Below are 12,525 nucleotides of genomic sequence, written 5' to 3'. Positions count from 1 at the left end.
TCACTGCAGATTTTCAAAATCCACCTGGACATGGTCCGGGGCAACCTGCTCTAGGTGTACTTGATCAGAGGGATTGGACCAGATAACGTTTAGAGTTCCCTGCTAACCTCCACCATCCTGTGAACCTGTGACCTAATTTGGGGAAATTCAAGTTGTATTTCAACTCATTTTTGCCTTTTATCCTATTTTTTAACCTATCTCCTTGACATCTGCTGCACAGTTTGCCTTTTTGTCCTTTATAAAACTTCACATATCACAAATTGTCTGGATTCCATTTTTTAGACTTCCAGATAGGAAGTAACAGTAGAGTAGAGTAGAGCAGAATAGAATAGAATAGAATAGAATAGACCAGGTTGGAAGAGACCTTCAAGATCATCACGTCCAACCCATCAACCAATCCAACCCACCTAAACAACTAACCCATGGCACCAAGCACCCTATCAAGTCTCCTCCTGAACACCTCCAATGATGGTGACTCCACCACCTCCCCGGGCAGCCCATTCCAATGGGCAATCACTCTCTCTGTATAGAACTTCTTCCTAACATCCAACCTAAACCTCCCCTGGTGCAGCCTGAGACTGTGTCCTCTTGTTCTGGTGCTGGCTGCCTGGGAGAAGAGACCAACATCTGCCTGTCTACAGCCTCCCTTCAGGTAGCTGTAGAGAGCAATAAGGCCACCCCTGAGTCTCCTCTTCTCCAGGCTAAGCAACCCCAGCTCCCTCAGCCTCTCCTCATAGGGCTTGTGTTCCAAACTCCTCACCAACTTTGCTGCCCTTCTCTGGACTCGTTCCAGCAAGTCAACATCCTTCCTAACCTGAGGGGCCCAGAACTGGACACAGTACTCGAGGTGTGGCCTAACCAGTGCAGTGTACAGGGGCAGAATGACCTCCCTGCTCCTGCTGGCCACACTGTTCCTGATGCAGGACAGGATGCCATTGGCCCTCTTGGCTGCCTGGACACACTGCAGGCTCATGTTCAGCCTACCATTGATCAGTACCCCCAGGTCCCTCTCTGCCTGGCCGCTCTCCAGCCACTCTGACCCCAGCCTGTAGCACTGCATGGGGTTGCTGTGGCCAATGTGCAGAACCCGGCACTTGGATGTGTTAAATCTCATGCCTTTGGATTCTGCCCATCTGTCCAGCCTGTCAAGGTCCCCCTGCAGAGCCTCTCTATCCTCCAGCAGATCAACTCCTGCCCCCAGCTTGGTGTCGTCCTCAAATTTACTGATGATGGACTCAGTGCCCTCATCCAGATCATCAATAAAGATGTACCATGCTGCAAATCCACAACTCAGCAATTAGACTTCTTACAGAACTCAAATGTATGTGTAGCAAGTTTCAAGAGTAAAAAGGTAATTTTTCATCTTCAGAGTGCTCCCAAGGAAGTTATACTAGAGTGGAAAGTGGATCATTCATAATTCTTTCACTATTCACAGCTCATCATTTTATGACGTTTATCTAACAGGCATACTTCCACTGTTACAAGAGCAGACGTATGTTCAAGCCCCACTAGCCTACTGCTGATTTAATTCTAAAATCAACCTTCACCCCCTGCCTTTCACATCTGAAATACAGGGCACAGTATCTCAGAGTGGGCCGAAGGCTGCAAGGTGGTGGTGTATGTCTTCTGGCAGAGCAAAAAAACTACAGGAAGCCTTCAAAATATACCTCTTATCCTTAGCCAGAGCCTCCTACAACCACATTTTACCCCAATATGGGGTACTCTCTAAACAAATGTGCCTCACACTTTACATGTTGGATTAAGATAATTACATCCTTACACTCCCAATATAACTTCATGTTTATCCTCTAAGGGAGAAATCTCTTTTTGGACAATGGTGGCATGCATTGTACACCCCAGCAGTATACTGGCATGTCCACAACTGGCACCTCCCTAGTGATAAGTATTCACTGCTACATACTCATTTGTCCAGTTAAAAGAAAGGCAAACTGCTTTAGTTTTTAACCTGTCAAAGTCAAAAGAGGTTTTTTTGTTGTCTGTGCTGATTTTCTGTTTTCTTTGAAACTTCCAAATCAGAGCTACTCCTACTTTTTTTCAGTGTAAAAAACACCCTGGAAAGTCCTCACGCAGATAATGCAGCTCCCAGATCTTTTAGTAAGTTCTCCATCCTTCAAGCACTGCAGTGCTCTCTTCTAATCAAAGAAAACATCAAGATGACTCAGTTTAGTTTCCAAGATGTTTAGCAGTGGTAAGGTAAGGGCCACAGAAGGATGAACACATTTCCATTTAGAATAACCTTATTTTAGAATAAACCAAACCAGGTTGGAAGAGACCTTCAAGATCATCACGTCCAACCGATCAACCAATCCAACCCACCTAAACAACTAACCCATGGCACAAGCACCCCATCAAGTCTCCTCCTGAAAACCTCCAATGACAGCGACTCCACCACCTCCCCAGGCAGCCCATTCCACCTCACTGCAGAACATTTTCAGCTTCCATAGAATCACCAATCTTCACTTGCATCCTAACATCTGAACATTGTTGCAGAAACACAAACATTATTGTTAGGCCCACCTGATTCATTTTCTGTAGTGATTCTCATAAGCCCTGATTTCCTTGATGACCACTGCCTGCTAACAGACTCCCACTGTAAAGTCATACCTGCATCCCTGCCAGAGCTTGTTGGGCCAGCTTCATGCTTTTTGATTCCAGAGCCAGTTGCAGAGGAAGAAGACACTTCTCCCTGAGAAAAATTTAAAGAAAATAAAAGTGAGAGAGAACAATGCAGCTAACATTAGTATTCAAAGGAGCAACATCCCACAAGGCCTGTATCACTTTCAGTGAGGTAACACTTGCATAGAGTAATCAGAATTTCACATCACTGTGAAGCACTTTTACTCTCTGAAGAAAGCTGGAATATTTTTTCACATATTGTTACAAATAGCCTTTTAATTGAAATTTCACAAAACACTTCCCAACTGTTAGCCCTTTGTGTGCATGTGTTAATATGCAAAGCATAAAGAGGGGCTCACAGACCACTGGTGGTGCTTCAATTCAGCACAGTAACCATTACACTTTGGTCACTTACCTTCTGTTTAATATTCAAGCTGCCAGAAAAGTAATTTCACAATTCACTTTCTATTAGTCAAATTTTGGTCCATAGCCTCCTTTACAGTACAAGGTTCCCTGTCACATTAGCTGTCACCAACTAAAAATGGTGTAGACAAGCAAATGTACACTGAAGAGTTTGGCTTACACTTGAATTGGCATGTTCTAGAACTAGAACTAAGCTGTACTATTTTTGAATTATTAAAACAATTCACTAATTAGGATAGCATTTTAGAGGGGTTTGACTCAGTGCTCAAATAATGTGGGGGTTTTGGTGGTTTTATTGTTTGTTTCTTTTTAATTTGGTGTTCAAATTAAACAGTGCCTGGGTTTGTGACTTCTCTCTTTACTCCTTGCTCCTTATCAGAGAAGGGCTGCAGGTTCTGATGAACACCTAGTAACCACAAGCCCTTAAGCAACGTTGGCAGGAAACTCCTTCCTGCTCACAGATACTCAGCCCATGCCCAAATGCAAGCTCTCTGAAGATCTGCAACTTCCTCAGGACATATATCATAAGAGACACTTATCTGCAGATACAGACTCTATTTTTGCATTTGTAAAGTCATCCTTGCTTATAGCAAACCATCCCATGCCCACCCTTAGTCTTAGCTCCTCAAATGCCAGCACTGCATCCCAAGGAGACCTTTTGGAATCACATTAATTTTCTCCCTGTGGAGACGAATGTGTGCCAAGTAAAAATGAACAGAAAACAACTATTTGTGTCTTTTCTTACCCATTTGGAAACCAAGAAGTCCTAACATGTTCCATTTGGAGTGTTCTTTGTCAAGCCTCAATGCATTCAGACATACACCCAGACCTCTTGTCTTTTCAAACCACAGTCAAAGATCTTTCATTTCTAAAAACATCAAAATGAAGCTTTCCCTCTCTTTCTCCTGTGAGCTTGAGCTGCCCTTGACCTGAATTAATTTACCCAATGATAAATAGTTTGCTTGTCCAAAAGCATAGAAAAAATGAAAGTATTGTCTAACTCTCCTATAATTATAAAGGTTGTCAAGTTCTGACACACATAGTAGACTAGAGCATATACTCCCAGTATCATTAAGATTGGAAGAGACCTCAAAGATCATCAAGTCCAACCTGTCATCACAGACCTCATGACTAGACCATGACACCAAGTGCCACGTCCAATCCCCTCTTGAACACCTCCAGGGATGGTGACTCCACCACCTCCCTGGGCAGCACATTCCAATGACGAACAAGTCGCTCGGTGAAGAACTTTCTCTTCACCTCGAGCCTAAACCTCCCCTGGCGCAGCTTGAGACTGTGTCCCCTTGTTCTGGTGCTGGTTGCCTGGGAGAAGAGACCAACCCCTTCCTGGCTACAACCATCTTTCAGGTAGTTGTAGAGAGCAATGAGGTCACTGCTGAGCCTCCTCTTCTCCAGGCTAAACAATCCCAGCTCCTTCAGCCTCTCCTCATAGGGCTTGTGCTCAAGGCCTCTCACCAGCCTTGTTGCCCTTCTCTTGACACATTCAAGTGTCTCGATGTCCTTCCTAAACTGAGGGGCCAGAACTGGACACAGATTCTCCCTTTATAACTAGCTAAGGAGAAGCCCTAGGTTGGAGAAATAGTGATTACCAGAATTTCAGACATGTTATCCAATCTACCTCTGGTCGTGCTTTGACACAGTTTGCCTGTATCTTATCAAGCTCCCTTTAAAACTGACAACTTGAACTTGCTGGAACTTAAATGGAGATTACCAAATACTGGCTGTCTCAGGCTGGGGCAACCTAGCTTGCAACTCCTTTGGTAGATGCAGCCTGCAGAGGAGACAGAATATCCATTCTGAAAAGTCAGCTCCCTTTTCAGTGTGTTCAGCAGATGTTAATTTCTCTATTTCCCCAAAAAAAGCAAAACTTACAAGCTACCCCAAGGCACAGAAATCTGCTATTTGCTCTTTGAAATGCAACCCCTTCCTTTAATGATAAATTAAAGACTCAAGAGCCACAAGCACGGCTCAGTTAAGCAACCTAGCAAGCTTCTGTACTTGGGAAAGACCTCTTGAGAATCTGCAGGTCTTTTCATATTTGTACTCTCTACCCAGGTTATGGAAATTTGGCCTAACACCACAAGAAACTTTTAATAAGAAATATGAATTATGCAGGTTTATGCAGAACTTGAAGTAGACTACATGTGTATCTTAAAATAGGTTTCTAACTCGGAGAAAGAGTCAGGCACAAAGCCCAATTTTCTCAGAGGCTCCTTTCTTAAGTACTTCTGGAATCAGTTTAACTAGAAGGACTATCAAAATCTGTGAGTTTAGCATCCAGAACAGCTTGAACTACAGAACATCTAGGAAATACTTGCTCAGAGGATCACATCATTCAGATCTACAGAAACTGCCAAAACATCCACTACCGGGTTCAGGCAGTAATCCTCTAGCCAGTACAGAACTGGCTACTGCTTACTGCCTACTGGGAATGTATGTAGCATGCAGGTAAATTGTGCCAGGACTTAGTTGTTTAGAGAGGTGCCATGGGAATACATCATAACACTTTCAAGTGCTAACTTTTTCTGTTGTGACCTCAACACACTGTAACTTTTAAAAGAAGCTGTCACTACCACCCTCTGGGGGAGAACTCACATTTGAAATGAATAGATTGACAGGTGTCAAAACAAGGTGCCTGTGCAGTAACTGGTACTCAATCAGCCAGACACACAGAGAGGAAGAAAAATAAACTAAAATAAAAATCACAATAGTGTACAGTGCTAACTGCAGGGATCCTAAACCCCAATGATTATTTAGACCTCCACCTCTTTAGGGCACACCACCACGTTTCTTTTAGACTTTCTACAGTTCACCTCAACAGCATATAAATGTTTGGGGCATCATTAGCACACAACAAACTTGTTCTCACATTAAAGTGGATGGAGACTTGTAGCAGAGGGGAAAGGGAAGGCACTCACGAGTCACTGGAGCAGATCCAGCTCAGTTTCAATATAATGAAGACAGGTGGGAGCTCCTATGGATTATGTGTAGCTACCTCGCACATCAGCATGTTGCCTACCATCTGTCATCACATACTGCAATGAGCAGAGAACAATGAGAGCTGTTGCTTGAAATATCTCCCAAAACGAAGAGCAAAAAATGACAAACAGGAGGATGGAAATTAGAACAGATTCAATTAGCTGAACTCCTCATCCTTGCTAAAACTGTGTAACTGAAAATCTAATTAAGCTTGCTTCAGCCCATGTTCCCACTATATTCTCAGAGAAAATGAATTGCCATTGTGTCATTTCCTGTTCTTGTTACACACTCAGTCAATTAAATCTTTAGCATTTCCACGCTACAGCTACAAAACACCTGCAGAGACACCTTACAATGCCTGATAGCTTGAGCATCTTCCACACTTCAGTTTGACCTGCCATCTAAATGCATCATCTGCTAGTATGAGAACGCAGAAGGACACAGCAGATCATTCTCAGGCAGAACAGGAGAGGATGATGTAATTCAGTGGCAACTGTTCCCTACTAAGAACCCACTAAGAACTGCATTCCATAAGGCTGCTCAAGAGATAATGCAGACCAGAAAGTGGTCTTAGAGTGCAAGAAAGAACGGGATTGGGGTTTCCTCTCTAACCTCAAAGCTCTTTTATAACTCCACCCTATTTGGAGTGGTTCCACACCATGAGATCCCATTGCTTACTCCACTGTCTGCAGTTCTATATGGGGAAGTGACAGTTTGTTCTGGTTTCACAGTGCTACACAAGGAAGACATTTTTCATAGGTGAAGCTCTCAGAATAAGCTGGTGCACATCAGTATACTTTGAAACACATTCAAGAAAGTTTTCCATTTCCATTACTGTACAGAAACTAGTTATACACTGGAACTAAGTTTCCATACTTATACATGAAAGTCTTGACATACATAAATCAGTTTTAGACACAAATAACAACTCAACCTTGAATGACACAAGTATAATGCAGAGGGGGAACAAAAGGAAGGGACTAGTTGGAGATGTCCCTGCTCATTGCAGTGGGGGCTGGGCACAATGACCTTTGAGGGTTCCTTCCAACCCAATGCAATATGTGAACCTGTGACTCGAGAGAAGGGGAAGCTATGAAAATCTTCAGGATAAGGTATTCTGGGCATTGACAGACAAAGCAAAACAATGAAAACAGAAACTGAAGAGAAGAAGAGCTGAGATGGCATAAAAATAAGTGAGCACATTATGCTGAAACTTACACTAATTGCATTGTTTGCATATGTCCACAATGCAGTGCTCTCAAAAGCTCCATTTAAAAAACAAAACACAGACAAAAAACCCACCACCAACAACAAAAAAAAAGCAACACAAAAGAGGCAGGGTAAAGAAAGAAAAAAAATTTGAAACCTAAAAAAGTATCTTTTAAAGAGAGACAGCAATAACAGATTCTGGCTGCAGTATTCTCTGCAAGCATGACAGCTGAAGACAGGGATGACACTACCTGCTGTTGTTGTCTACAGTCACTTCAGCAAAGGATATAGTGCAAACCACTGCAGAACAAGGGTCTGGAAGAACGGTTTTACAGCACAGAAAGTAATTGCAGGGACATGAAACAGCTTTCCTAAACACAGTGTTTCTGTTTAAATCTGGCAGAGCTTAAATACTGATCAAATTAGTAGCATATGATGGCAATTCCCTTCCTTCAAAGCTGAGTGCCAACCACCCTTCTGTCCTGACCCAGAAGATCAATTAAACAAACAAAACCACAAAACAAAAAATAAACAAAAAAGAACCACCAAAAAAACCCCAAACACTTTAAAACAAATGTTCTATGATCACTAGAAACCAACAGCCACTTGCAGTAACAGTCACTCTATTAGAGAAAACAGCATTTGCTAAGGGTGGACCTTGTTATGTGCAAAAGAAAAAGACAACAGGAAAAGAGCTCCAAGGACAAAGACTCATCCTATTCTTTATGAGGGTATCTGGCGTTTTGGCACTAGACCTCCATGGTATGTGGACTGAATCCTAAGCGACTTGCCCAGGGTCAAACAGAAAGGTCAAAGGCAGAACCAAATGTGTGGTTGATAGTAGGCTGAACATGAGCCAGCGCCCAGGTGGCCAAGAAGGCAAATGGCACCCTGGCCTGTATCAGGAATAGTGTGGCCAGCAGGAGCAGGGAAGTCATTGTGCCCCTGTACTCAGCACTGGTTAGGCCACACCTTGAGTACTGTGTCCAGTTCTGGGCCCTTCCATTTAAGAAGAACATTGAGACATTTGAACATGTCCAGAGAAGGGCAACAAGGCTGGTGAGAGGCCTTGAGCACAAGCCCTATGAGGAGTGGCTGAGCAAGCTGGGGTTGTTTAGCCTGGAGGAGGTTCAAGGGAGACCTTATTGCTGTCTACAACTACCTGAAGGGAGGTTGTAGCCAGGTGGGGGTTGGTCTCTTCTCCCAGGTGGCCAGCACCAGAACAAGAGGACACAGTCCTAAGCTGCACCAGGGGAGGTTTAGGCTGGATGTTAGGAAGAAGTTCTTCATAGAGAGTGTGATTGGCCATTGGAATGTGCTGCCCAGGGAGGTGGTGGAGTCACCATCACTGGAGGTGTTTAGGAAGAGACTGGATGGGGTGCTTGGTGCCATGGTTTAGTTGATTAGATGGTGTTGGGTGATAGGTTGGACTCGATGATCTCAAAGGTCTTTTCCAACCTGGTTAATTCTATTCTATTCTATTCTATTCTATTCTAATCCACAACCAGTATCTCAAGAAGCATAGGTTGTCCTCCACAAGCTACTTCACTCCATGAACTGTCAGCTTCATAAACTGCAGAATGAGTCAAGAGAATGCAAACAGACTTTGTATTCAGCATGCTGGGTTACAACAGCCTTTCTAGTCATCTCAGTTTGCTGTGGCTCATCAACCTACCTCTTTCCCTGCAGGTCTGTCACAAGGTGATGCTGTAAGAGGTCAGTCAAAACAGACTGCCAGAAAGGTCAGAGCAAGATGGATTGCTCTGGTAAGTAAAGAGATCATAAAAACCTTTTTGTCCTCACTGTAGTGGAAAAAGCCCTCAGTGAGAAGAAAATGATGGCTCATTAATTCACTCTCATGATGAAAATTGTAATGAAGACAGGAAATGGCCCAGTCTTAACTCCTCCTCATTTGTGCTTGGAACACAGTCTCATAGCCCACCTTCACCTCCTCCATACTGTCCTAGGGAAGAGGGCAATGTCAATGAAGTATTTGTCATCACTGCAAGAGTTATTTCTCTGCATACAAATGGTGATAACCATATTCATTTTCACAATTGGATGAAAAATAATGATTAAAAATAAGGTATCTATCTGCATTATCTTTGCCCTGAAAATCACAAGAGAAGCAAAATTCAGAGCCTCAGAGCCTTACCACTATGGAATTTGCATTCCATAGCATAATACACAAAGAACAGATAGAATAGCTGTTGCCATTTTCTGGTACTTCAGGCAAAAAATCAAACAGAAGCAAATACTGTCCCTGCACAAAAGAGGATGGTTTCATTTGTGTAAAACAAATTCCACCAGTGTTTGTCTCAACACATGTATGCATAAAAGTAGAAATATCCATAACTCTTCCTCTCCTGGGCTAGCTTAGAGAATGTTGAGAAAAGGCTCCACCACCAACTTCATGGTTTGTAACAGAAGTACTTACTTGTGGCCTTCCAGTATCTGAAGGGGGCCTACAGGAAGGCTGGGGAGAGACTTCTCAGGATCTCAGGTAGTGATAGGACGAGGGGGAATGGAATGAAGCTGGAGGTGGGGAGATGTGGGGATGTGAGGAAGAAGTTCTTCATCATGAGAGTGGTGAAGCCCTGGAATGGATTGTCCAGGGAGGTGGTTGAGACCCCATCCCTGGAGGTATTTAAGACCAGGCTGGATGAGGCTCTGGCCAGCCTGATGTAGTGTGGGGTGTCCCTGCCCATGGCAGGGGGGTTGGAACTAGATGATCCTTGTGGTCCCTTCCAACCCTGACTGATACTATGAGTAAATAATCCTAGTGTATGGTACTCTTCCCTTTCAAAGCTTGCTGTAATTAGAGACACTCATAGGAGGAATGTATATAGCACAGCGATGCCTGTGCTGTTTTCAGCTTAGTTTGTTTGTTTGCCTTGGTGTTACAGTGCTGCCTAAGAAGGAACAAGCAGTTGGTGCTGCAGTTACAGGTCTTGGAAAAAAAAACAAAAAACAGTTGAGAAAATGCTGTCATACTATGTTGATATAAACTCTGACATTGTAACTCATGATGAGGGAAAGGCTGAGGTAGTAAATATCTTCTTTGCCTCCATTTTCAACAGTAAGGCAGGAGGACTTCAGGATAACTGGCCTCCTGAACTGGTAGATGGGGTCAGGGAGCAGTATAATCCCCCTGAAATCCATGAGGAAGCAGTTAGACTCATAGAATCACAGAATCAATGAGGTTGGAAGAGACCTCAAGGATCAGCAAGTCCAACCTGTAATGACTACTAAACCATGGCACCAAGTGCCATGTCCAATCCCCTCTTGGTGAGGTGAGGCCTGCCCTTCCTAAATCCATGTTAGCGACTTGCTGAGCCACTTGGATCCCCACAAGTCCATGGGACCAGATGGGATACATCCTAGGGTATTTAGACAGCTGGCAGATGAGCTGGCCAAGCTGCTCTTCATCATTTACCACCAGTCCTGGCTCACTGGAGAGGTCCCAGATGACTGGAAGCTGGCCAGTGTGATGCCCATCCACAAGAAGGGCTAGGTGGAGGAATCTGGAAACTACAGCCCTGTCAGCCTGACCTCAGGGCCAGGGAAAATTATGGAGCAGATCATCCTGGGGGCAATCACAGCACACCTGCAGGACAGCCAAGAGATCAGGCCCAGCCAACATGGATTTAGGTCCAGTTCTGGGCCCCTCAATTTAAGAGGGACATTGAGACACTTGAATGTGTCCAGAGAAGGGCAATGAGGTTGGGGAGAGGCCTCAGGCACAAGCCCTATGAGGAGAGGCTGAGGGAGCTGGGATTGTTTAGCCTGGAGAAGAGGAGGCTCAGGGGAGACCTTATTGCCCTCTACAACTACCTGAAAGGAGGTTGTAGTCAGATGGGGGTTGGTCTCTTCTCCCAGGCAACCAGCACCAGAACCAAAGGACACAGTCTCAAGCTATGCCAGGGGAAGTTTAGGCTCGAGGTGAGGAGAAAGTTCTTCACACAAAGAGTTATTGACCATTGGAATGTGCTGCCCAGGGAGGTGGTGGAGTCACCGTCCCTGGAGGTGTTCAGTAAAGGACTGGATGTGGCACTTGAAGCCATGGTTTAGTTATTCATGAGGTGTTGGGTGATAGGCTGGACTTGATCTCTGAGGTCTTTTCCAACCTTATTGATTCTGTGATTCTATAGTTACAATGGAAAGGCTTCTTTTCACCTGACTTGAGACTTAACTCTCCTTTTCTTTCCATATCTGACTTTTTCTCACCTTAGCTGCTGACATCAGCTCTCTCTTGGGAGTTAGTTCTCTCTGTGTCTCTCCTCCAGCTCAGTATTTAATTTCAGTTTCCTCTTTGCTTGGTGTATTCCCCTCTTCAATCCTTTTGCTTTTCAAAACAAGATACAAAGCGATCCCTACACTCAACACTTAAATGAACCTGTCTCTGGAGGGAAGCACATTGAGTTGCTTATCTGAGGATGTTAATGACACAGGAAAAAGGAAGTGAGGAATAATGCCTAAATGTAACCTCACAGAGTTTGGTAGACAGAACTTTATCAATTTTTCAATCTGAAATGTTGAATGAGAGTGCAATTTAATACTGCTTGATATTAGCATTTTGTATTTTTGTTATTTACTTCCTTTTCAAGATAAATGGATTTGCCATGGCAGCATCTCTCCTCTTGGGAAAGGCAAACATGAACAATTTAATCTTCCATCCAGTCTAATGCAGCCGAGACCACAGAATTCATACAATCATAATTAAATAGCTCAGCACAATCACTCAGCTAGAGAGTACTTCTAAGGCCATTTGCTTCCTTGCTGTACTCACTAATATCATCTTGATTTCAACACAAAGTTCCTAGATAGGAGCCTGCCATTGTTGTCAAGATGAAAGCAAAACAGAACAAAAGAAAAAACATACACACACGATGTCCTTTTGCTTGAGAGGAGATGAAGAGAGACAACAAAAGACTGTACACAATATTAAAGTGGACAAGGCCAAAATAATAATAGTATCACAGTACCATTCAGGGTTGGAAGGGACCACAAGGATCATCTAGTTCCAACCCCCCTGACATGGGCAGGGACACCCTACACTAGATCAGGCTGGACAGAGCCTCATCCAGCCTGCTCTTAAACACCCCCAGGGACAGGGCCTCGACCACCTCCCTGGACAACCCATTCCAGGGCTTCACCACTCTCATGGTGAAGAACCTCCTCCTCACATCTAGCCTGAATCTCCCCACCTCCAGCTTCATTCCATTCCCCCTAGTCCTATCACTACCTGAGATCCTG

General features: G+C 44.0%; 1 protein-coding gene across 3 annotated transcripts in view; it reads right to left on the bottom strand.

The window, feature by feature from the left end:
• Positions 1-12,525, bottom strand: part of ARFGEF3 (ARFGEF family member 3) — a 116,430-nt gene that overhangs the window by 90,036 nt on the left and 13,869 nt on the right. For all 3 annotated transcript variants that reach the window (XM_068150478.1, XM_068150487.1, XM_068150495.1), the window contains exon 3: positions 2,626-2,707. In XM_068150478.1, the coding sequence (XP_068006579.1) occupies positions 2,626-2,707 (82 nt within the window). The remainder of the gene's footprint in view (positions 1-2,625; positions 2,708-12,525) is intronic.

Source organism: Melanerpes formicivorus, unplaced genomic scaffold (assembly GCF_026170545.1).
Source record: "Melanerpes formicivorus ecotype bairdi unplaced genomic scaffold, bMelFor1.0.p_v2 SCAF_2, whole genome shotgun sequence".
Lineage (NCBI taxonomy): Eukaryota > Metazoa > Chordata > Aves > Piciformes > Picidae > Melanerpes > Melanerpes formicivorus.
Note: the sequence above shows the minus strand (reverse complement) of the source record. Positions and strands in the feature narration are given on the sequence as shown.